This window comes from Oryzias latipes, chromosome 18 (assembly GCF_053564925.1).
Source record: "Oryzias latipes strain Hd-rR chromosome 18, Olatipes_Hd-rR_3.1".
Classification (NCBI taxonomy): domain Eukaryota; kingdom Metazoa; phylum Chordata; class Actinopteri; order Beloniformes; family Adrianichthyidae; genus Oryzias; species Oryzias latipes.
In genome coordinates this window covers 28,881,094-28,907,579 of record NC_136254.1, presented here as the reverse complement: position 1 = coordinate 28,907,579, position 26,486 = coordinate 28,881,094, and the positions used below count along the sequence as shown (strand labels likewise).

The window sequence follows — 26,486 nt, the reverse complement described above, 5'->3', positions numbered from 1 at the left end:
AATCGTATTTCTTACTTAACCCTTTAACACCAGAGATGTTGCCAGCGATTGCTCAGGGGGCCAAATCCACAACACGCTGAAGGTCGCGGGATAAACTGACTCAATACCGACTGGGAAGTGAAAAATACTAAGCAACGTTCCAATTTTCTCAGAGGAGAGTGGCTCTTCTTCAGACCAGCACTGCTCCACACTCACAGCATTTACATCATTTACTCTCTTTGGTTTGGTTCCGATCTTCGGTTAGCTAGAGTGCATGTGAGTTCAGGCTGCAGTGAATCACACCAGAGTTCACTTGCTAGTAAAGTCAAAAGTGAGGACAGGAGTTTAGTTAGAAACCAGAGCGTCTTCTTAGTGGCCAGCACCAAGAAAACCCCTGAACTAAACACGCAACTTTGAACCCAAGTTGTCTTCTAATGCCTTTGCGTTGCACGGTGGTGCAGCGGTTGGCCCTCTCGTCTTACAGAGAGAAGACCGTGGTTCAAATCCAAGCTAAGTTCTTTCTGTGTAGTTTGAATGTTCACACAAAAACATGCATTATAGGTTAACTGGTGTCTCTAAATTGCCCCCCAAGGCTGACCTGTGGTGGGACGGCCACAAAGTCACGGAGGAACATCGGCGGGATCTCTCTCAGCTCAAAAACCTCCACAGACGCCTGAACGCCAACATCCACGAACAGGATGTCCAACACTCTGCTGCCATGAAGGTTGGTGATCTGGAGAAAGAAAAGCGATCATCGTTTTTGAGCATTTTTTTGGTGTCAGGTTAGCATCTCTTTGCCTCTCACCTCCACGCGAGACCATTTCCCTTTGTAGCGAGCCAAGCATAACTTCCCACAAAAGGGTCTGGACACCAGGAACTCTGAGGTCACCTGGAGAAAACATGGCTTTAGTAGCAGCTTACTTACTGAGCATGTGCAGCAGCTGGAGCTTCATGAGTACAAATGAAGTCCCAGCCATTCCAGCTGTTTGCATCAACAGTTGCTGGAATTTTTCCATCTTCTGTCCATCAAAAGCCCAAACAAGTTTCAAGCAAGTGCAATAGGAACGTTCAATTCCTAATTTCTGACACCATATCAGAGTGGAGCAGGTGGTTAGTCTCCAGAATCTGGATTTTATTGGTATAATCCAGGTTGATGCTGTGAAATGTTTGCAGGTGTAGCTTTGCGTTTACTTAAAGACGACTCTGAAAGTGGAGGTGTTACTACATCCGGTCCACCGCACTGCTAACAGATTAGGATCTCCTGCAGTGTCTTAACGGCAGATTATGGAGCTAATCTTAATCTGTGCACAACAGCACAAAGGTTTCAACAGCAGTGGTGTCTGCCAGCTCCAACTAACTAAACGTTCAGTTTCAAACTCACACTGAGATTTTGTAGAAGAAACCCAAACATTTCTTCCAATGTTTTGTTCCTTTTAGGATTGAAAAAAGTATTTTTGTTAACTAATGTTTGTTAAAACTCTTCCTGTTTTAATCAAGAAACCTTCTGTCTTTGGATTTAGAAAATTACATGAAATAAAATAACCTTAGGAGAGATTTTCAAGAGATTGAACCCCAGAAAAAATAGCAGCAGCAGGTAGTCATCTTGCTGAGTCATCAAAAATGACGCAAAAAATAATTATTTAATGTTTTATCGTCACTTTTTAAAGCCATTATTAACATAACATACGTTTTTTTTCTATAATTAGAAATAAACCTAATTATAAAACGTAATGCTTTTTACATTTGGATGTTTTCTTGCTTTCTTTGTACTTACAAAACTGTTAAAATATTTGACATTTTACAACCTTAACCTAAAACTTTTTAGTACTTTAAAAGGTAAACGTACAATACTTAAAGAAAACCTTTGATTTTCTTTGTGTTTGTTCCTCTGACTTGGCGACACAGACTCTTTTCATGTCTGTTCTTTAAAAATAATGTTTTTAAGTCAGTCTTTTATTTGTTGTAACCCTAAAGGTCCACGTTTTGTTGAAACCATTGAATGTTTTAATTGGAACGTTTAATGGTCAAAGTTATTGGTGGATATTCCTCCTATCACAGCCATCTAGGAAACTCCTCGTGGACTTTTGTTTCCTTTTGAAAGCAGGTTTTGTATCACTCATGACGTTTGGCTTCTATACAACTTTTACTCGGCTGGTTAAGTCCTCAAACACCGGCTGCAGCAAAGCAAACCGCAGGTTACCATGACAACACGTCATAGCATGTATCAACTAGTCTTAAAAGAAAAACAAAACAAAACAAGCGTAAAGTATTTGAATATCTTTGTTTTAATATTAGTTACGAATCTTCCGACACACGAGCTGCATATTTGAATAAACCCCCTTTTGCAATTTAGACTAAACTTTATTTATATTTATTATATTTGCTTTTTGTTGGACCGGACAGAAAAGAAGAGGAGGGAGGAGGAGAGAGGGATGTTGGGGGGGGGGTAAAATCATAAGGCGTCATAAAGCAACAAGTTTATAATCATTACTGTCTGGTGTAAATGTATAATATAGGGCTGCATGATATGAGGAAAACTTGCGATATGCGATGTTAGACATTAATATTGCGATAACGATGTGATTTGCGGTATATAAACAAATAGCAAAATAACCAAAAACATCATTACCATTTCATTGCAACAGTTAAAAGTTATACTCCAAATGACCCTCGTCGACATAGGTGACAAACATCTAACATTAAAAGGCCTCCCTCCGATTAGTCACCAACTTGAAGGCGTCTATCCGATTGGTCAAATGCATTAAGGGATTTATTTGATTCGTTAAATGCTTCAAGCTGCCATAAGATTGTTTTAACACATTTAAGGTTTACGGTTTATTGCGCTTTTCGCCGTCTTTTGCGATATGCATATTGCAGAGCCTGATATTGCGATAACGATAAATTTGCGGTATATTGCGCAGGCCTAGTATAATACATTTAAAAGGGGCGGGGCCTGTCCACACACTCCACTCTCTCATTTTCCCGCACCGATTAGCATGAGCTAATTAGCTGGATGATTAGCTTTTTCAGACTGCATTTTTTCATCTGCTCCTGATTCACAATGATTTGAATGAAGAAATACTCAGAAGTGCAATTTTACACCGTTTTCATCTGCGTCTTCCATCATCAGAAAAATGCCACAAGAAAAGGTTAACAACAGCAAAAACCACCATTTTCATGGGAGTGGTTGTTTGATCAAAAAGAATGCTGTAAATTCACCTGTGAGTGGAAGTGAGTCTCAATGCTCTCCAGGAGCTGCTTCATCTTGTGGAGGCCTCTGGAGGGCAGCTGACAGTAGAAGGTCCCGTCTGAGCAGATGCTGCTGACCGTCACGTTCATGTAAGCGCCGTTCACCTGCAGAGGACTCGCCAACGCCTTGTCGTGCAGGGCTCTCCTGCAGGCGGCGTTGATGTTCACGTCGTCGTCCTGAGACGTGTCGTACAGGACAACCAGGGGGGTCTGTGCCCTCACTAAGATCTCAGCCAGGAGGATCCGTCCGCTGGCCATGGTCTCAAACTTCTTCAGGACCGCGGCCTCTTGACAGAAAGGCTCCAAACCTGAGGAGACGACGGACAGACGACAGTCGGTTGGCAGTCGTCTTTTGATCACTTCTGACCTGCAATAATAACTCACCGGCCAGTTTGCACTTGGTGGCCTGGAAAGGCAGTTTGAAAAACCTCTCATCCAGGTCAAACACTTTGGTTCTGCTGACCGTCTCGAAAAAGCCGTGGTCCACATAAAAAACCTGCAGGGATCACAGTGATTGCATTTTCCTTGTCGCTCCTCCTAGCCGACTCCATTTTTTCTAAAGGTCTTACCTTGATTTTGTCCTCCAGGACCTCGCAGATCTGCCCTCTCAGAATCTCCTCCTCTTCTTCGGCTCGGACCGCCACGAGTTGGCCTGACGTCGGCGCTGACAAAGGAGTTCTGTTGCTTCCTTTCACACCGTAGAACTCTTTCATTCTGTCCTCCATGGCCTCCTGCGCCTGGGAGTAACCCTCACCAACGTACCTGCGGGGGAGGATGAGGAAACGTCAGCGTCTGAGCGTCAAGTCGGAGTGACTCCGCGGTTCTGCTCACCGGAGTACCACTCCGTTGGTGTTGGTGGCTTCGATCACCAGCACAGAGGGGTATTCCTCCTTTGGGATCTGCAGAGGAGGCACTGCCTGGTTGCTGAGCCTCCTCCCGGCATCCCTCCTCATTCTCAGCTCCTCCTCGCTGATGGAGCTGCCTCTCCTGTTGCAGTTCTCGTCCTCCGCTCCCCCCACGCTGCTCCGCCTGTACAGGATGGCCCTCTTGGGGTTGTCGGCCATCGGGTAGTCGACTGTGCAGATGTCGTCGAGCAGGTGGAGGTTTTCCAGGACGAAGGCGGGCAGTTTTGTCTGATGTGGGAGTAAGACAGAACAAAAAGAACCTTTGTGGCGTGAACTTGGCGAGAGAATCCGTCAGAGTCTTACTGACTTTGTAGGCGTCCTGGAAGAGCTTGGGCAGAGCATGAGCCCACAGACCGCTGGAGTATTTCACCAGCAGCTCCTCCAGTTTCTGTCTCAGGTCTTGGCTGAGCGCCGGAGGAGAGGAGGAGGATGAGGAGCAGGGGGATGAGGGCGGAGACTGGGGAGACCCTGAGCCAGAGCGAGACAGAGGGGTGCTGGGAGGTCTGGGTTGTGCAAGAGGCTGCGGCGGTTGATCCGGAGGCGTGTGTGAGGAGGTCGTCGGGGGGGCCGGGCTGCAGGTGGAGTTGGAGAGGGGTGGAGGGGAGCAGGGGGCGCTCTGGTCCTTTCCAGGATAGAGGAGCAGCTCGTTGGGGTTGCTGCTGCAGGTTTTCTCCACCTTCAAGAAAATAAAATAAAAACTTTATTGAAAAAAAATTTATGAACAGAAACATTATGTTAATTTTCAGATCCAGCACGAAATTACTACGTTTTTAAAGACCCACTTCCCCCAACAAATGTGTTTTTGGGTTTTTTAACATGTTTTGTTTGTGGTAAAAGAGATATTTTAAGAAAATGAAGCCTAAAAATGCATTTCTATCAAAAAGAATCTTGCAGTTTGAATTGCAGTCTGCATTTCAAAAAATGCAGTTTGAAAAAGACCGTATTTGTGACGTAGATGATACGCTGGCCACAAGCTCCCTGCTCTGCTCCATTCCGATGCATCCACCTGCAGAATAGATCCATGTATGTTTTTGTTTTGGAATCTGGATCAAACCTGTATGGGTGGATAGCTTCAATAGATTTGTTTCACCGGTAATTTCATTTTAGGGTTGTGATTGCCTGTAAAATAGTTGGAGAGTTTGTGCACAGAGTTGTTATGGTGATGGGAAGGGAAGGGGGCTCTCCGTCAAAAGTCCTGCCCACAACTTGGTGGCAAATTTTTAATAACCACTGCTGCTCTGCGGAAACTACATCCTAGAAAACAAAACTGTTTTATTTAAAAATTTTGGCTGTAAATGGCATTTAAAAAAATGCAAAAAAATAATTAAAATATTACAAATTAATTTTTTTTTTTATTATGTAGTCACCGTAAAGACAAACAGCTGTGTAAATTTAATTCAAAATCTTTATCTGATTCTGGATTTTTTGATCAATGTCAGCTTTATGGATTTATTTAGAAGACCTAAACAAACAGGAAGCAGTGTTTCTGTTCTCACTGTGACTCTGGCCCTGCTGGACCTGAAGGTGCAGTGTGAGGAGGACGTACGGTGCAGATGTGGGTCCAGCTCTCCAGGTCTCCGATGGCCTCGCTGGGCAGATCCTGTTTGTACAGCTCTCTGTAGATCTGCGGCAGCTTGGACACCCAGAACCCGTTGCTGTACTTGCCCAGGATCTCCCGGATGCGGCTCTGAACCTGCTGACGGTTGTACGACTTTCCCCTCCCTGATCCGAAGCTGTCGTTCAGATTCATGGGGGCTGGAAGGCAAATAAAAAAACAAACTTTAAAAAAGAATAGTCCTCTCCTTTTGACTTACAAATTTGGAGTTACATTTCATTTGACAGATTTTTTGTTCAAAGTAGAGACAAAGGTATTATTAAAATCTGAATGAATTGGACTAAATCAGTCATAATAATGAAACCTATGTTTGATCATTTTTGATACAACCTGAGATAGTCAGACTGGCTGTTTTGTGTCTGTACCAAATGCCAGTTTTAGCCTTTGATTTGGGCAGACCTTCAATAATATGACAGAGGCCTGCAGCTCTTTTATATGATTCCTTAGATCTTTGAAATGAATCTGTACTGTGTGCTTGTGACAACTTTAAAACTATCTCTTAGAAAAGTTTTGGTCCAAGACTTTTGTTTGATTGGAGATAACGTGAAAATGGGTTTATTAAAAACTTCCAATCATTTTTCTGCATAAGATCAATTTAGTTCAGCTTCATGCTAAGAAGAAGTTCAATAATTCTTATTTTTTTTATAAAGTACAAATATTGATAACTGATTTTATTGGTCTTTCCTCATTTAATTATTAAATGATGTACAAATAATCATTAAGTGTTCCCTAGTTTATCTCTAGAATTGCACTGTAAAAATAACCAACGACGGCTGTGATCAGCAAAGTAAGATGATGGATGTTTTTCGACTGTAAAACTCCTCACTGCAAACTTTCTACACTTTTCTCTGACAGACATGAACATTTTCATACTTTTCTCTCTTGTTTAGACTCTCAAAGGTCACAGAAAAATAAGTCCAGTATTATATAGAATGAAAACAAAGATCTGCTTGAAGATTGGTGTAAATTTAGCAAACTGAACGCATTCTGTAATGGAGACACAACGAGGAGCAGATTGAATGACAACGGATTACAACCAATCAAGATGCAGAACTAGAGCTGTGACGGTGTGGGATTTTTGATCACCGCGGCGATGAAGCAGCAGGAGTCGCGGTGTCGGGACTCTTGCGACCCCCCCCCCAAAAAACAAAATCCTCCAGCGGGAGGCCGTGTCACGCACTCAAGAACGCATGCAGCTTGTAATGGAGATGAATGCATGGAAATTCCCCCAGAAGCCCTTGAAGTTTGAACAGAGGACTCGCAGAAAACGTTAACTATTAGCAAAGATGATTGTGTTTATTATAGTTCAAATCACGCACCATATGCAGAACTTTCAACAACAACAAAAAGAGGAATGTGCGATGATGAGATGATCACCGCGGTGATCACCGGTTGTGGTTATCGTCACACCCCTATGCAGAACACAATTTGCTGTTTGTTTGTGCAAGATTTCACAGGAAAAAAATGTGTAAAACAGCGAGACCACAACAGCTGACCAGCGATAGATACAGTGAGGGAACACTATACTCCGTTTCATCTATTGCTGAAATGCTTTGATTTAAATGGACTGGAAATTTACCGCATTGGCTTACTTTCTTTTCATTTGTTTAAAGTCAATGCCAATCAGCACATTTGATTTGTATAGAAAAAGTTGTGTCAAAAGGTCTTGTGTGTTTTCTATTAGGAGCTTCTTGTAAAAACAGGTTTCCTCTTCACTCTGTTGTTTGTGTACAAAAGTCTTCTTTTAACAAGAGAAGATTAAAAGAGTCCTCTATCACCTTTAAGTTTATTCTAATTAGTCTTCAAGTCAAGGACTTCACTCACATATTGACATCTTTGTAAGGTTATATGATCCGGTTTAAAGGCTCTTTTCAAAGATTTATTCATTGTTTGAAAAGCACTAAACCTAAATCGAAATCTGGTTTATACAAAGTGGTTTTTCCTTTATTAGAAATCCAAACTTGCAGAAATGTATTTTGGTTCCAAACTTAGGAGGAACACTGAACCACTTACGACTGGTCTGCTGGACGTTTCTGGACAGGTGGGCGTTCACCTCCTTCTGATACCGCGATGGAAGAGCCATCCTCTTGTCGGGCCTGGACATAAAAGTAATGGGAGTGGGTTAAAAAAAGAAAAAAAGAACAGATACTGAATCCCTGTTAACTTAAAACATTCTATGTCGATTTCTTTAAGTAACTCCCAGTATGATTTCCAGGAAAAAATAAATTTCATTTACAGAAAGAGTTCATCATTTAAAAATTAAAAGTCCACATTTGCACAGTTTAAGTCTGTCAGGAACCCAAAATGCAGGAGACCAAGCATTACAACATTTGGGAGGAGGGGACCTGTGAGACAGTCGGAACAAAGACAAACCAATGAGTTGCCAGGTCTTTAAAGCCAGAAAGGGGTGAACTCCCTCCTAAGAAAGAGAACATGAAGAGGAGCAGAGCAATCCTAGCAACCCTCCATGAAGATGGAAAACCTAAATTGGGGGTAACCATCCTCAGAGACATGAAACATGAAGAGGAGCAGTCTTCGTGACCCTACTCAGCAAGATAGAACATGAAGAGGAGCGGTCCTGTTGATCCTCCTTAGAGACAGGAAACATGAAGAGGAGCGGTCCTGTTGATCCTCCTTAGGGACACAAAACATGAAGAGGAGCGGTCCTGTTGATCCTCCTTAGTGACAGGAAACATGAAGAGGAGTGGTCCTGTTGATCCTCAGGGACAGGAAACATGAAGAGGAGCGGTCCTGTTGATCCTCCTTAGAGACAGGAAACATGAAGAGGAGCGGTCCTGTTGATCCTCCTTAGAGACAGGAAACAGTAAGAGGAGCGGTCCTGTTGATCCTCCTTAGAGACAGGAAACATGAAGAGGAGCGGTCCTGTTGATCCTCCTTAGAGACAGGAAACAGTAAGAGGAGCGGTCCTGTTGATCCTCCTTAGAGACAGGAAACATGAAGAGGAGCGGTCCTGTTGATCCTCCTTAGTGACAGGAAACAGTAAGAGGAGTGGTCCTGTTGATCCTCCTTAGTGACAGGAAAAATGAAGAGGAGCGGTCCACGCCACCATCCCCAGCGGCATGGAACATGAAGTGGAGCGGTTCCTCCTCAGTGACAAGGAATATTAAGACTGGTGTGATGTGACACAGTATGGACTTGAGTGGTGTGAGGCCTGCCGCTGCAGCAGAAAAGTCTTCTGCTTAGCTTATACAGCTGTGAAACTTAAAAGCTTGTGGGCTGGTAACATGCACTCCTTTTGTTTTCGCATGCTGTCGCTGAGCAGCATACGTTTTCATAGCAGCTGAGATTTAATCTAAAGAAGCTTCCGGCCTTAAATTCCTTACAGTCTTCTCCGCACCAGAAATTTTAGGTGCGGAGACTCTACACACAACTTTTGCGCTTAAAAGTTGTGTGTAGAGTCTTGAAGTTAAGTCGCAGCAACTGGACTCTTAATTCTTTTTCCTTGAAACATTTTGTTGCTCATCCAAGCGTCTTCAACAGTCTGAGTGATGCAAGATTCAGCCACATTTCTGAAACAGAATGGCTCACTAGGGGAACAAGGAAGAGAAGAGGGAATATAAGCCTGTAAACGAGAACCGGACGAAGTGATCCTTCCTAACTCGTGTTCCAAAGGGGAAGTACCTGCTGGCTCCAAGAAACCAAAATCCCATAGACTTCCATTGAGATAAAAACAGCTCTTATTTAACTTTTAATCTGACCAATCACATGCCTTGGCATGCAAAAGCATGTGGTGCTCGCTGGCCCCCACATCCAACGTTTGATTGACAGATTCTCCAGTCACTTCAAACATGCTCAGTCCTGATTGGCGACAGTAGTTGCCAGGAAAACATTGACTCAGAGCCCTTGGACCAATCGCTGTCGTCTGGCTCCAACATGGCAACGTCCGTATCGTGGTTTGAATGGAATCTGAATTGGCTTCATCTCGCTGGAGCTGGAAGCAAGGCTTTTTTTCTTCCATCAGTGATGTCACAGGCACTGTCCAGTTCTCTCTCATAAAGTCAGTGTGTAATCCCCCTAGCCCCAGCAAAGGGTCATTGGATGTGGTTGCATGTAGTTTTGGTCTTCTTTGGAACTAATGAAAGGGCAGCATGGTAAACAGAAGACAAATAGTGGATGAGGTCTTCCCTTCAGTTGAGGGAAGGGTTAATAACACGTTATTAACAAGGATTTTAACAGGTCATTACAAGTCTGTGTAGAGTTTTTTTTTTTAATCATGTCCTTTAACGTGGGTCGATAAGGATGCAGAAAGCTGCACACAAACATATGCAGGTCAACACATGAGGACGATAGCAGCCTGTGGAAGATCTAAGGGGATACAGAGAGATGTGCTGATTCACTGTGTGTCGGTTTAGACGAGTTAATCTAACAGACAATAGGGGAGGGATTAAAAATGGCTGGTGTCCCTTCCAATGGGCCTGGATTCTCATTCTGTGGGGCCATTGTGCTGCGGGATGGACTCGCACACAGCAGCACCAGCAAACCTGCTCTCCGTCTGCGTTACAGGCTTTTATTTTGAAGGATGGAAACATGTGAAGCAGCAAATAAATGAAACTTGGTCACTGCTGACCCTACGAATAGATACGGGTGGTCCGCACCAAATATCTAAGTCATAGACCGCTTGGTGAACACGTAGAGTGAAAACGTTGATGCACATTTTGGCTACAGGCATGCAGCAGGCATGGTCGCAGTGAACACCTATACGACAGGCAAGGGTAAGTAAGGATGTAATAGATTTGAAGCCAGCGTGAGACGCAGGGCTCAATACAAGGATTCTGTGTGGACTCCTTGCGCTGTAGACACTTTTAGAAATTAGAAAGTTAGACAAAAAATGTGCATTATCTACACACCCAGTTCGGCATTTGCACGCGGTAAGTACAGAGCCAGTACTGGAGGTTCATCCGTACATCATAAGTGGGTGTAACTTACATTATTCTTACAAATCCTTCACTTACCGCACGCACAACAATTGTACGTTCCATTTCCACGTCCCCCCAAACACACCCGCCCTCACCTTAAAATGTGGCCACTCCTCTCTAGGACCCTCCACAGACTCAGACAGGTCCAAAAACCTGCATGTGACTAAGGCTTTAACTACAGTCAGTTAATATGTCTAAAATGCTATTATGGGTATATAATATATAATATTATGAGTTTATACGTTTATTTGTTAGGCAAACTGATCCATTTCCATCGAATAAAAAGTTTTAAATGGTCTAAAGTGTTAAAATCTCAGGAATACAAAAAATATGCATAGAGTTCCCATAACTAGAATAAGGCTGCACGATATGAGGAATCTTCCACTTTCGGCTTCTCCCATCAGGGGTCGCCACAGCGAACAAGTCGCATGGTAAATTTGGCAATGTTTTACGCCGGATGCCCTTCCTGACGCAACCTTCTCAAACCGGGCTTGGAACCGGCACAGAGGTAGAGAAGGGAACAGGGAGCAGCCCGGAGTCGAACCCTGGTTTCACGGACGGAAGGCGCCGCAAACCAGCACGAGCAAAACCGGACTGCACGATATGAGGAATACTGTGCAAAATTAGAGATCAATATTTAGGATGACAATATGACAACACATGAACCAAAACAACGAAATACATAACTTCCATTTAACAGCAACAGTTTTATTTAAATAAATAAAAGTCTTAAATTACACTCCACGTGATCCAAAGTCTACACAGGAGCGACCATCCGATTGGTCAAATGCTTTAATCATACGTAATCGCCTATTTAATTTGTTCCAATGTTAAGCTCCCACAGGATTGTTTAAGGATGCATGTAAACATTTAAGTTCACCAATTATAGCAATAAATAGCAATTTCCGTTTTCTTTTGTGATAAGCGTATTGCAAATGATGAAAATGTAAGGTTTATTGTGCGGGGCTAGAATGTAATTTAAATTTCACATTGATGGAAAAAATCTGTCAGGAAACAAAAGCTGTAAAGTATCAACTAACAAGCACAGAGGAGGGAGCATCATGGTTCTGTTGGGTCTACCTCACCCAGCAAACACAGTCTGCTGCCTGAATACCATTCAACTGAACTGCAGGGAAGAGTGAAGACCGTAAAGGTGCTGCACATTCAGGAGAACGTTCAAAGTTAGAAGAACTTCCTGACTCTACTGTACAACAAATACTACAGGGGTATTCAGCTCTTCCATCTGTTGTGGACTTCCGTTGTGTATTCCTTCTGTGCTTGCGTTTCCAAATACGAGACCTTTCACTGAACGCATTTTTTTTTTTAAGTGTTCAAATACTTGTTCCATTTACAACAGCAGTGTGGACAACAAAGGACGGGGACACACAGAGCTGGAGAACCAGAACAATCCAGAGTCGTCAACATTGTGTTGAATAAGCAAGAACAGGCTGGCGGGGTGATGATGTGAGGACAAAAAGCGACCAGAGGTAAAGCAGGCCAGAGGTTAGTAATGGAGATCAGATCTCACGTGTGAAACACGTTTTAACCCTCAATGTCAGATCCCAAAAATACTATTGGTATAAATACTAAGGTTAAAGACAATCAAAAAGCTTAATTTATGCAGTTATTTTTTACTTTTTATATTGTTACGATGCTATTTTATTACACTAAAACGAACAAAAATCCCTTTCTCTGATTTCTTTGTAAATCAATCTTTTACTGCTGACATAAAACAATCATTTAACTGGTAACATTTTGATGTAACCGCAGATTCTCCGACTCGTCTCACCTCAAAAGATGACAGAGGTCTGCCATGTTCATTATGTGTCACGTTCTTCAGCGAAATCTAATTTTCCGCAGCTTTTCGATAGACCAGACCAGTGAAAGTCCCCCTCAGTCCCGCCCACAACCCAAAGTCAATTTCTAATGAGTTTCTGCCGCTCTGCAGACAATATGTCTTAAAAAGGAGACTGTGGCTTTTTGGTTTTTAAAAGACCACTGGGTGAGATTTTACAGTAGAAAGAAATCTTATTGGAGTGGGGCTTTAATGGCAGTTGTGATTGAAGCTTCAGACAAATTCAAGGTGAGAAGTGGATCAGTTGTGAGGTGCACACTCTTCAATGATGCTACAGTGTTCATGTAACGTTAGTTTACTGCAGGGAACGTTCCACCTGCACATTACAACATCCAACTCCTGAAATTCAGCAGTGTTCGCCAAGAGGTAAGCATCTCCTCATCGCCTCAAATACGCAAATTCCAGATTAAACTTTGGTCAGAATTAATTTAAACCATTCTGAACAAGGAAAGGGGAAAAAAAATACTAGATGGGTTTGCAAACAATGAGAATGGAATGAAGTCCCTGTGAAAGAGTTTGCTGAAACAGGCAGAGGAATAGAAGTTCAATTAATATTTTACAGAAGACGGACGGATTTGAGAAATAAAAACATCAATGATGATTTTATTTAGAGATGCAGTCAAGAACATGGCGCTCTGCAAGAACAGAAATAAAAGTCCTGAAAAATATTTCTGCCAAAACAACGCAGACTGCAGGGTATTGATTAGTCAATACTGGATGCCTTTTTTCTTTTCTTTTATAAACCGCGGATAAGATGTCATCGATTTCACAAAGATAAAATCGAATTAATATGAGCGTTTTCCATTGACTATTTACGAGTCCACTGTCTTCCGAAGATAAAAACGTTGATGGTTTATCAAAAAAAATATATTTAAATACATATTTTTGGCTAAATTTGTTCCGACGCAATGACTTGTGGTCCGTATTTGCCAATTTAGTGAGCATCGATGCACACTGGTTTTCGCAGAGACTTCTGGAAAATTTCTACGACTCTCGATTTTGGATTTAAATTTGTAGACACAAAATGGCGAACTCACTACATGGTGCACTATATAGTGAGTAGTGAAGGAATTCGGACACAACCAAAGGCTGGGGAAATCAAAGTGTCATTCATCTCCAGCTAAACCCGGTCAGAGGTATTTAGTAAAAATTAAACACCATCCAACCATCAGCAGAACTTACAGGAAGAGCAAAAACGAGGGTAAATCTTTAGAGAAATAAATTGGGGTCAACATTATTATTTGTGTGTTCACATCCCTTCACTTACTTGTCTTGTACGTTGGCTTTTCTGTTGGGTGAGTTCTGATTGGACAGTTTGTTGGGATGCCCACCGGGCTCGCCGTCAGAGTGCCCATCCCTTACGTCCCTTGCCTGTCTGTGGTCTCCATGTCCAGCATATCGCCCGGCGCCTCCGCCTCTAGCCGCGCCTCGGCCCCTGATCTTTGGCTGCCTCAGGGAGGTATGAGGTTTGGCTGCAGGGAGACACGGCGAGCAAAGGGTGAGTGAGAAGGCAAGTCGGTTCCGTCAGGAACAGACGGACGCAGAGACGCTGCAGAGCAGCAAAAGTGCTGTTGTTGATGGTTCAGACTCTGAACTCAGCAAACAGCTGCAACACAATCCTGCAAAGGTGGTGACAGGCGCCGAGACAGTATCGCCTTTGGATTTGTACCCAGATCAAGTAAATAGACAGGAATATTACACATAGTATGGTTGTTATATTGGAGTTTGTCAGTGGACAGGCCCTGCCTTTTTAAATAACATCTCTGTTGGCTTTAAAAACTTTCACACACATATATGCCAATACGTACACAATACAGTTACAGCTCACACGCACATACATATGCACACAAACAAACACGTGTAAAGCATTTCAGCGTGTCACGCATACCATTTGTGCAAAGGTGAGCTGGGAACCTGCAATTTCCTATTCCGAGGTCGGCCACTCTACCTCTGCACCACTAGAGTAGATTCAAACAGAATGGAGTCCAACCCCCGTTGGTTTTGGCTGCTTGTTGCCCTCTTTTAGGGGTGTCCAATTCCAAACTGACAACCCAAAGACTAGAGCCGGGCAAAGAACAACAGTTTACAACTCTCCTCTGAGCTTCCTTTAGCGCTGGTGAGAACCCAATAGAGATGTAGTCCAGCAGTTCCTAGCTGTAGCTTATGTGCTGAAAGGCAAGTGAACAAAAGACACACAGAAACCTAAAAGTAATAGATACCTAGCAGGGTGCCCTAAAAGTTCTTTAAAAGTCTCCAGCTTGTTCAGAATTCAACAGCTAGATTATTAACAGGAACTAGCAGAAGAGATCACATCACTCCTGTGTTCGCTTCACTTCACTGGCTCCCAGTTGATTCTAGAGTTAAGTTTAAAATCCTCCTGCTCACCTAAAAGGCCTTACATGGTATGGCCCTGTACTTTATCAAAGACCTCATAGTCCCTTACCACCCAAACAGAACATGTCGCTCCCAAAAAAATGCAGGACTGCTTGTGGTTCCTAGAATTAGTAAAAGTACAGTTGGAGGTAGAGCGTTTAGCCACCAAGCCCCTGTTTTATGGAACAAACCCCCAGCTCATGTAAGAGAGGCCGACACAGTTTCTACATTCAAAGGTAGGCTTAAAACATTCCTCTTTGGACAAGCACTGGGGTTCTGTCCTCTATTCTCATCTACTTTTAGGCCCATCTGCTGGACTATTTAAACACATAGTTCTAGAATTGATAAGCCAAGTCTTCTGGTACATCGCCCGTCTGTCCTGGGAGAGGATCCCTCCTTCATGAGGACATCCCTGAGGTTTCTTCTTTTTTCCCCCCATGGAACCTGACATTTTTTTTGGAGTTCTTCCTTACCAAGAAGGAGGGTCTAAGGTCAGGTTTTCCCAGTCCTAGTTTAGCAATCAGCTATTGTATTTTATAACTGATTATAAGTTTTGTACAATTAGTGAAGCCTGTTGAGACAACTGTGTTGCAATACTGGACTATATATATAAAATTGAATTGAATAGAATTGAATCAACAGAAGAAAACCAGAAGGAGGCCGCTTCTCGAGGTCCTCGCAATATTGCAAACTTTTGCGGTCACTTTATTGTGGATTTTTTTGTGTGCAATTTTTCATGCCAAATGCACATAAATCTTTGATCGCGATCAGATCTTTGTTTTGATTCTATAATAATTGGCGTATTTTTCTACAAAGGTTTGAACTTTGAGCGCTTACATGAAATAAAAGTGTGAAAATGTTGATGTTGGTCTGATAAAAAAGTTAATACCGTGTGTAGTGAGGGGTTTTACAGCCTTAACCCTTGTGCTATCCTATGGGGTCCAGATGACCCGATCCTTACATTGACGTGTTCTCCCTACCATGACAAAGGTGGATAAAGGTGGAAAGATTTCATGTAATCCATGGACACCAGTGAAGATCACAAATCATTGAAGAAAAAAGGTTCAGCGCACTGTCTAGTGGGTCTAGATGACCCAACTCCCAATGTTAATGTGCCTAGGATAGCACAAGGGTCAAAACATCATCAGTTGTAAAAACATAAAGTTGACAACTTTGTGGTATGGACTTATCACAGGTTGTGTTTTTAGAACATAACTTCTGCAATATTGGAGGGAATACTGCAAAGTATAACCCATGTCAATCACAGTTGAAGCTGAAAAAGCCCAAAGCAGTTTCTCCTCACACGCGACCAGGCCTCTCTTCACCATCTGAGCATCCCGTCACATATGTGTTGCATGGCTGTCATTCATTTCCACGCCCACACTCAGCCATATAACGTCAGTTTCATTTCTTCTGGAACTTTCTCATGCTTTCACGTCGGCTCACACAGCTCATCCCGTCCCTAATCTAACGACCGGGCTGGTTGCTTGCTCCCCGACAGCTAGTTCTGGAGCAGAAAAACACCGATCACATGCAAACACACAAGATCAGATGCTACGTTACCTCAGCAGCATGGACACACAGTCACTGCTGTGTGTCTCATCCTGAATATCAATAACCCCGGCGGTGGGGGTGGGGGGGTGGGGGGGTTCTGTTTGCATGCAGTACAGCCTCAGTCGCTGCAGAGTCTATGCTATCCTCTCCCTCTCTCTTGTTAACTCTCTCCTGCATCTTCACCCCCTTTCTTCCTTCCTTCCTTCCTTTGCCATCTTTCTTCCTTTGCATCCCCTCCTCTTTTTGCTTTCACCCCTTCTCAAAGCCCCCACCTCCAGCTCCGACCCTCGGCACGAACGTTCTGCAGCATCTGACTGCGCAGCAGAAACAGAGGCGTGCACACGTTTAGCTTGAGGACGTTCCACGAACGCACAAATAAAGACTTTAACACACCAAAGCGTGTGCATGTTTACGTGTGGCATCTGTGAGGGTCTTATACACAGAAAAGCAGGTCGTCTCGACACAACCTGCAGCTGCGGTCCACGGTGAGGGGATGTGGGCGGAGTCTGCTGTTACTTTGTCTCATTCAATTGGCTTTCGTTGTTTAAAAAAAAGTCGAACTTGAATTAATTAAAATACAGGAAGCTTAAATAGAGATTACAGATGAAAAAAAAAGGTACATTCAGTCACTCCTTATTTGTTGAATCCAGATTTTTGGCAGATTCTGAAAAAGGATTTAACGAAAGCTCTGGAGAAACACCTCCTTGTTCCTGCTTGACATTTCACAAAAGCTGGAATGGAGACGATTAAAAGCACGACTGGAGGCGGGGGGAGGTGTACCGTGTTTCCACGCTGGAGAGGAGGTGGGGAACGGAGGTTTACTGTACCTAAATGTTCAGCTGGAGAACAAAAAGAACTAAAAATACAACTCTATTTACGTCGATTTTGTATGCACGAAAATTGGTCATTTCTGAAAATGTGTTTAAAAAAGAAAAGAGAGAAAATACAGGTGTTTACTAGGTACGATACCATCGTCCATCGTGATGGGTGAGTGACATCACGATGGAGAGACACCATCGTGATGTCACGCCCCCGCCACGCTGCGAGTCGTTTGAAAAACCGGAAGAGGATATGAGTTCCGCCGAGCGGCTACATACATAGACTTGTCAGCTTGGTAATATACGAGACGATCTTCTAAACGTGCTTTTAATTGTGTTACGGTTATTACGAAGCGCCTGTTCGCTCATCATTTTTATCTTAATCCGTGTGGTCAGTGCTTTTTCTGTTGAAGAACGGAGCCGGAAAGAAGCCAGGGTTAGCAGTATGCTAACACGGGCTAACAACATTAGCTTTGGATGGACATAAAATCCATCCGGAAATTCTGCAATCTGCATCTTGGCTGCACTTAAACATGTAGGAATAACATCAGCCTTTATTTAGTCTGGACACGACTGGAAACACAAATCCACGTGATTGTTTGAACGGTTTCTAAGGACTGAGCGACATTTCTGCTTTGAAGCTCACACCGCCGCTGTGAGTGCTGACGATCCGAGCTGTGCTCAGACACACACTTCTAGACCCGGTTCTGAGTTCGGTAGCTCGTTCCCCTAGAGCTGCGGGACGGGTCGCAGTCCTAAATCTCCCACACATACCGCTCATGTAACAAAGCACCCCCCCCCCTCCCCTCAAACACAAAGCTGTAAGTCCGCGCTCCGCCGGTCCACTTGACTAATTAAGTGCGGGAGCGGACTACACTTCTTTTCTATTTTGTCTGTTACTTTTTTTGTTAAAGTCACTTCCCTCAGTTTATATTGGATCATCGCGGATGAGTCATTATTTGGGAAATAAAATAAATAAAGTAATAAAGTTAAATAACGAATAGCAATTATATAAGAACGAAAAATTAAAAATAGACCCCCCCCCCCCACGATATCATCGTCCATCCCGATGGTTGACAGCAAACATCATCAACTGCCAATTTAAGGGACATCGCCCAACCCTAGTGTTTACGGTACATGAAATTTTCACAAATGTATAACAAATGAATCACGTTAAAACCACAAAAGTAGTAAGAATAACCATGCAAAGAAGACAAATTAAGGTAGAGCCTGATTATTAGGCTATTTATATGCAATTTATTAGTGATTCGTGCATCAATTACCTAATTTTGACCTGATATGTATATATACAAGATATAAAAGTAATACATTGGTGGGACATGCGTGAAAAGTCTGTTGGACATGTGTGGGACGGTCGAGGAAAGACACAAATTTGCATATGCATCTCCAAAAAATGACACACAGTTGCTTTAGTTGTTTAAAATGCTCACTTAGGCGAACATAGACCACAATGCATTGTGTTTCAAGGACTTCTCATTTGAAGAACATTTATTTTTTACAAACCATCCAAGTTTTCATCGTCTGAACTGAGTAGTTTTTGGCAAATTTTCATATTTGTAGGTTTTACTTCAGAAAATGGGTGATGTCATATTTGCCATTTAAAGCAGGAGTCCAATTTGCATTAAACAGATAAATAGTCCTGCATTATATATAGAGGTAAGGGAGTGGGGAGGAAGTTCAGACACAGCATTAATCTATGTTTGTACTTTAAGAAGAGGCTCAAGACCCACCTTTATAATTTAGCTTTCAGTTGATTTTAACTGCTAAATTATTCTATTAGTTTTAATATAGGCTATATTCTATACTATACTTCATTTCATTTTATGCATCTTATTCTCAGTTTTTTATTTTATTTATTTATTTATTTATTTATTTATTTATTTTTTTTTTTTAATAAATCTTATAATTTTAGTATCTTATTGTGATTTTAGCCCCAGTGTTTCTTGTGGGAGTCTTTTCTGCCAGGGTTGCCGGCTTGCCCGGTGGCTGTTGTTGCAGTTCTTGCCCTTGCTGGGGCGGCTGGGGTTTAATTTTGCAGCCTCACGGCTGTGAAGTGGACCCTGGTGTTGTCCCGGTCTGGGTTGGCGCTGTGGCCATGCTCCCGTGGGCGGGCTGGCTCCTGGTATGAAGAGATTCCCAAATGCCGTTTCCTCACAGCAGAGCCAAGCCTTGTTTGTTTGTTTGTTTGTTTGCTTGCTTTTTTATTTATTTATTCATTTATTTATTTATTCATTTATTTATTTATTTATTTTAACTTGTATTGGTAGTCAACATTCATTGTCGTGGGTCATGTGCTTTAATGGAGAGGAGTGGGAAGGGTGTAGGGTGGGTTGGGTTTTTACTGTAATGTTGTGTGTTTTTTGTTTTTAATGTTAAAGCGCTTCGAGCTGCACGAAATGCATGATAAGCGCTATTTTATAAATAAAGTTTGATATTGATACTTGTGAAGAAAATTTATTTTTTACTGCAGAACGCTACAGGTTCTTTCTAGAGGAACTGAAAAGAGACCAATAGGTGAACAAACTGATTAAAAAATTAAGATTTTTGAAGATTTACACTGAAAACTCCAGTCGTTCCAATTCCCTTCAATGATTCATAAAGATTTATATTGATAAATTACTTTATATGAAAGTTGAAAAAATAAATTTAGGACTATATTGATTATTTTTTCCAAAATGTTATGAAGTGAAAGAGATCCATGTAGTGCATTTCAAAATAAAAATAAATAAATCGGCCATTGACTGGAATGCAGAGATTGATTGTAATTTGTAGATCATTCCACTGAATGATCTACAAATTATCGTAACTCTTCAACGTTTACGCAATTAACGTAACTCCAGCGGATTCTGACGCAGACAAAAGCAGCTTTACACCAATACCCAACAGTTTACAGTAGTTAAGTGCTTGAACTATCCGCCAATTGCATAAAGTTACGATAGTTCAAAGAGCGTCTGTTATTTTCCTGTCATCACAGACAGCACCACAATTAAAGACCTAGTTACTAGAATTAAAGATCTAGTAGCATTTTTCTGATGAGGGAGGACATATATTTAGAAATGTAAGATTAAAACTGCGTGTCTGAGTATTTCATTATTGAAATTGTTGTACTTCAGTAGCAGACGATAAAATGCTGTTTGTAGAAGCTACAGTTGCTGCCCTCGGTTCTGATCCATCCACAAGTAGGCGAATAAATTCATGTACGTCTTGGTTTTCCTCGACTGAGCTGGCATCTGGCTCAGACCGGTAATGTTCGGTTGGGGTTGTGTGGGGCTGTAAGCTAGTGGGAGAGCGTGAAGACAAAGGGATCACGGGGAATGGGAGCAGCCTTACTTTCACACCAACAGTCCTGCCCACAACTTTGAGGCACATTTCAAATGAACTAATGCACTCTGCAGAAACTATGCACTAGAAAACAACAAAAGATGTCTACTTTTAGTCTAAGAATGGCATAACCATAATCAAAAGACCACTGGGAACGCTTTTACAATGGATTAAAAGACGATCGAAGGGGTTCTTTAGAGAGTTAAAGGCCGAAAAACAAACAAACGAACAAACCTTTTTCTTTTGCTTGTCTGTGCCAACTTACATCTCATGGACCGGCAGACATTTACAAATAAACCCAGCAGTTCCAATAAATGTAGCAATTTTTTTGGGGTTGTCGCACATTTGTAACCACACAGCAGATTAGAATCTACATCCACCCCCCAGGAACATTTATCCACCTTCCAACTAACTCATTCACACCTGACATAAAACTGGACCTACCGTTAAGGATGAGCGGAGGGGCAGGCTTCGCCCTCATCTGGGTGTTGACCAGGTGAGGTCGGCTGGTCCTCCTGGAGCCACGCTCTCGGGCCATCACTTTGGCTGTATGGGTCGTTTCACTGGCTCCTGATGCAAAATAGCATGCCTGGAAAAAGAGTCAGGAATATGGACCTCCAGGTTAGAACCCACAGGGTTACAGTGGAGTGATGGGAACAATGTGGCCAGCTCAAAGACTGTATATGAGAAGTGAACTGAGTGACCCCCCCCCCCCCCCCCCCCCAACCTGTCCTTGAAACCAAAAAGTCCATAGATTTCTATTGAGAAATAAACACCTATTACTCAGTCATTATATTTGTCAGAATAACCATTCTTGCTCTGCTACCTTTTTTTTTTAAGGTCTTGCTAATCTTAATTTTTTTTCCCCCAAGATGTGTTTTCTGTAGAGCAAGTTAAACTGACCAATCAGATGCCTCAAAAAAAGCAGGTGGTGCCTGCTGGCCCTCACGTCTGACATTCAAAACGTTTGACAGATTTTGTGTAACCCACTAGGGCTGTTGACCTCCCACAAGCTCACTTCTAATTGGCAAGAGTGGTTGCCATAGAAACAACGACTTGGTAGCCATAGAAACAATGACTCATGCTATGCTCGCACCTGGCTCTGAAATGCGCGTTCAAACATCCACTTCCAATGAAAGGTCTACGTAAACGCCAGTATATGAGTGATTCAGGCTTCCACGTTCAAAAGTCCACAGATTTCTTTTTGTCCGTTTTCGGGCTCTACGTACAAAATGGTCATTGAACGTCAACAGTTAAACCAGTTGAACTTTGAACAATCAGGGAATCGGACTTGGTAGAGATGCGTGGGTAGTGTCCTTTTTAAAACACGTAAGTACCAACTAGTTGAAGTAGAAATTGATTATTGGCCAATCAGAATTATAGAACACCAAGTCTTTCATACATATCAGAACAGAGCTCTGAAAGAAAAATCCTGGAGCAAGATTCACCAGATTTCCACAACTTTCAACAATTGGCGCCAAGGCTCTTTCTTCCAACTGCGAGTATCAGGTAGCATCAGTCCGGTGTGTACATAGCATCAGACCAATCACTGCCTACTGATGTCGTCTGCCTCCAACATGGCGGTGCCTGTACTCCAAAATAGTGGCGACGTAATTGATTTCATTTGGTTGGACCCGGAATCATCCAATTACTACGGGTGACGTCACACTCACTCAGTCCAGTTCTCATCAACAGTCAATGATATCAACCCAATCTACTTTTCTGACATGGATGCTATGAGGGTAGCGTCTTGTCCTCGTGGCTTACCTCTCCAGAGCGACCGCGCTCCACTCGCACAACAGACGGCATGCTGACAAGCAGCGTGTCCAGGTGGTTGTGTCCCATCTGCTTATGGGGTATCTGCTCGCCGGTCGCCTCCTTGTACTCCGACTGCAGACGGGACAGGGACACCCCGGCTTTATTGGAGTGTAGGATGCCCTGCAGCATCTTCTTCACAAGCTCCACGTCAGCCATCTGGAATACGAGATTTTTGACCCTTTAATACTGAAGATGTTGGCGGCGACACCTTAATAACCCACACTTTTTGATGCACCGTAAGTCTTTAGCTGTTCACACGATCAACCTGAATCGTACGATTCTGTCGTAGAGAAAAGCGGCTTTTCATATCGGCTTTGACGCTTTTCTCCATTTTCAAATCAGTTGGAACTACGTTAACTGCCTAAATGGTTAAAGAGTTACGGTAGTTAAAAGAATGTCAACACTATCCTGAGCAAAAGTAGTCTCCATGAAGTTTATTTTAAATATACTTGAGTAAAGGTATAGCAACACTGCTAGAGACAATGTACATGTAGTGTAAGTATAATAACTGAATACTTCTTACTAAATTAGGGCAATTTAAGTTTAACATCTTTAAACATAGAAAAAGTAAACTTAAAGTATACAGCCTCACTTTTGGTATACTTGCAGTACACTTAAATAAACTACTTTTTCCTAAGGGTGGAGCTAAAATTCCAGTGTTGAAGGGGTAAACAAGCAAAATAAAATAAACAATCTAGCTTTTCGTGTACATCTTTCATTTCAAACCTGTATTTTTGACATTAACCTGATAGTTACAGAAGTACTTATAGCACTTTTGGTGAAATCGATGACTGTGATGTCATTTTTTTTTTAACTATTGATGATATTTTATTTTGAAATATTTTATTCCAGGTACTATCTTTCTATTAATAAAAGAATGATATCAACGTTTTTGAGCCAGTCCTCAAATATAATAAATGCACATGTTTTGTATTAAGTACTGCAGCACCTTTGATAACAAAACAACGCTTTGTATGTGACAAACAAGTTAATATAAACATTTAACCGATTTTTACAACTTTTTAACTGAATTTTTAATTTTTTTATTAGTAACCTTTAATTTTTGTTACTATAACAAAAGTATTTTTGACAAAATATAAATATGAAAAAATGGAAATAATCAAATTAGCAAAGAGTTTAACAAATACATAATAAGTCAAAAGTAGTTCGGGTGGAGGATACAGATCCTAAAAGCGCAGGCGCAGCTAAATAGCCAAATTGATCATCTAGAAATATGATTAAGTATGCAAAACAGTTTTTGGAAAGTCAAATCAATTATAATTTTTGCTAATATATCAGTATTTGATAACAGAACTGTTTGATCTCCGCAGACGTTACTCGTTACTTGCTGAATTGCGGCGACAGAAGACGCCCCTTAATGACGTAACGTGTCACTCAGGCTCCACGCCCTAAATGTAGACTGAAACTATTTCGTTTCGACTTTGAGTTATAATTTTTCTCTAAAAATGAATCAATCTTTAACACACCTGAACAGATAAAGTGACACCTGCAGAGCGTACCAGAACCGGTCAAATGTTCGGAGGGGAAATCGACATCGACTTAAATCCTTTCGCCAATCTCGTAGACGGTCAAACTCTGTACAATAAAAAAACGGAAATGGGTTCCCTTTCATAATAAAACCACCAAAGAATTATTGTGGCAAAGAGCGCTTAGAGAGAAAAAGCTTAAATGTGTATTTTGAAAGTCCTAACCGGAAGTACATTTTTGTGTCCACGTTAACTTGAATGTTTTCGCAGATGGCACAAACCGGCAGAAATTCGACCCGGCAAAACTTTTTTTTTAAACATAAAAGTTGTAAAATTTGATAAGAAAAAGGATCCAGCTCAACAAAGACACTGTACCGTGTTGCAGATAGAGGGTGACGGTGTAGCCGGGACCCGGTCCAGACGCCAACAGGGCTGTCGCCGCCTGAGCTGTGCTGGCCGGAGCTCTGTCCCCGTGTCGCGGCGCAGCCTCTCCTCCGCCTCCTGATTGGACAGGCTGCTGCCCGATCACACCTTCATGGATTCCACTGAATTCTGTTCTGCAAAAGCCTATTACTTTGAGAAAAAAAGTTTATTGTACTGGTTACTTTTATCCATCACAACAGACAAACAAATAAATAAATACACATACTAGTACAAAAAATTTGCTGCTCCTCATTTATCATCCTCCATGAGGTTCTTATTTGGTCTTCACGCCCATGAGTTCCTCTCATTCAATAATCAGTTGTTATTTTACTCAACTTTGTTCTAGATATGAAGTAGATATGGTGTTCTGTATACGCAATGTTTGTCAATAAAGTTTTTTTTTTTCAAAAACACTCTATTGCTCCAGCTGACCTTCATTCCTCTCCTTTCCAGAACAAACCTCCACCTCCTTAAATGTTCCTCCACCTGCATTTTGCTCTTATTATAAATAACAATATCATCTGCAAACATGATGATCCACAGAGATTCCTGTCTAACCTCATCTGTCAGTCTGTCCAGAGGCGGTCACGGCTAGTTTGACGCCCTGGGCGAAACACTGGACACCACCCCGGACACCAACCCTCACTCCACCCTCACCTCCCCTTCCACCCCCACCCTGAATAACTAAAAGCTTGCATACATACAAACACAAGAACAAAGTGAACAATTTATTTTAATTTATTAATCATATAAGTAAAGTAATATAGTTGAATCCACAATGAACATATAGTATGTCAGTTAGTTCACACTTAACACGCATCAGTTTGCGTTTTCTTTTTGAAGGATTGCTGGCTTCTGGTAAAAAATTGCCACATTTTTCTGTTTTTATTTTTATTGATCTGGATATAACACTGACATGAATTATGAACCAATAAATTCCAGTCAGTTCAGTTGGCTTCATAAATGAACATCAATGGAAACTAAAGAACATAGTATTCTGTTTTTTGTGCTCAAGCGTCACGTACAACTGAACAAAAAAAGAATAACGATTGTGTACATTGCATCTGAAGCATTGACCAAATATGAGAACCCTAGAATAGATTCAATGAAATCCACCAATAAACTAATTAATAAAACTAGTCAAATTAAGGGCAAACCTTCATTAGTCAAATGTTACTCAAAATTGTACTCAAACAGTAAATTTGATCGTATTTGGTGCCTGGCGAGTGTTCATTTTGGACGTCGCCCGTATTCCACCATCATTGAGGTGTTTTTCTTCCTCTTCTCTTCTTTTTGTCAGGAACTTGTGGTGGAGGACCCAAAATGCAGTAGACCAGGATTGGTGACAAATAAAACATTTAATTAGCAAACTGAAACATGAGAAAACTGAGGAGAAACAAAACTGTGACACAACAGAGCAGATGACCTCACAAGGTTGAACAGAAACCAAGACACTTAAATAGGCTGAGGGCAATTAACTGAACTGAAGACAGCTGTGGATCATGAACCTGAAACTGGAGTGACTGATAAACCAAAAACATGACCAAGAACAAAACCAAACCACTGAATCCTTACACTTTTGTTTCTAAACTGGGCACCTGATGTTTCCTTTTTCCATTTTCCACAACCTTAAAGAGACTTTTCTGTCTGCCAAACACTCACTCAGAGTCGAAATGAGTGAGATGATGGAAACAAAGTTACCTTGATGCAGACTAGTTTCTATTTTTTTTCTTTCACTTTTTAAAAAAATCCAGTGAACCCAATGAAGTTTATTAATTTAATGAATGAAAATTATTTATTTATGTGTTTATTTATTACGAATCTGCAGTTAGTTTGTTGTGGGGTTTAGAATCATACCTTTTCACATCCTCTGCAGCCGGGAGTTGGTCTCCCCAGCCGTCCCCCGGTTCCATCTGGATGAACGCCACCAGCTGGACTATTTAAACATGTAGTTGTTTCGCTAGATAAGCTAGTTCTTCTCTAACCGTCCTGGTACATCGCCTGTACGTCCTGGGAGAGGATCCCTCCTTCATGAGGACATCCCTGAGGTTTCTTCTTTTATCCCCCCTGGAATCTGTATTTCCAATCTGTTTTTCCTTTCAGAGGTGGGTCTAAGGTCATGGATGCCTAA

General features: G+C 41.9%; 1 protein-coding gene across 4 annotated transcripts in view; it reads right to left on the bottom strand.

Annotated features, from left to right (window-relative positions):
* tdrd7b (tudor domain containing 7 b) overlaps nucleotides 1-26,388 on the bottom strand; it is a 32,047-nt gene extending 5,659 nt beyond the window's left edge. The window contains exons 1-14 of one of the 4 annotated variants that reach the window (XM_004079730.5): nucleotides 26,213-26,388; nucleotides 24,308-24,505; nucleotides 22,395-22,601; nucleotides 21,072-21,216; nucleotides 13,808-14,012; nucleotides 7,762-7,844; nucleotides 5,680-5,888; nucleotides 4,441-4,809; nucleotides 4,060-4,361; nucleotides 3,798-3,990; nucleotides 3,613-3,724; nucleotides 3,199-3,536; nucleotides 785-868; nucleotides 578-712 (exon numbers count right to left, since the gene is read on the bottom strand). In XM_004079730.5, coding sequence (XP_004079778.1) covers nucleotides 578-712; nucleotides 785-868; nucleotides 3,199-3,536; nucleotides 3,613-3,724; nucleotides 3,798-3,990; nucleotides 4,060-4,361; nucleotides 4,441-4,809; nucleotides 5,680-5,888; nucleotides 7,762-7,844; nucleotides 13,808-14,012; nucleotides 21,072-21,216; nucleotides 22,395-22,601 — 2,382 coding nt within the window. In that variant the 5' untranslated portion in view covers nucleotides 24,308-24,505; nucleotides 26,213-26,388. Of the gene's footprint in view, nucleotides 1-577; nucleotides 713-784; nucleotides 869-3,198; nucleotides 3,537-3,612; nucleotides 3,725-3,797; nucleotides 3,991-4,059; nucleotides 4,362-4,440; nucleotides 4,810-5,679; nucleotides 5,889-7,761; nucleotides 7,845-13,807; nucleotides 14,013-16,476; nucleotides 16,616-21,071; nucleotides 21,217-22,394; nucleotides 22,602-23,932; nucleotides 24,042-24,307; nucleotides 24,506-26,212 lie in introns of those variants that run through there. The other 3 variants (XM_020711535.3, XM_011487317.4, XM_020711536.3) reach the window with 3 other exon arrangements.
* Nucleotides 26,389-26,486: the final 98 nt, after the last annotated feature.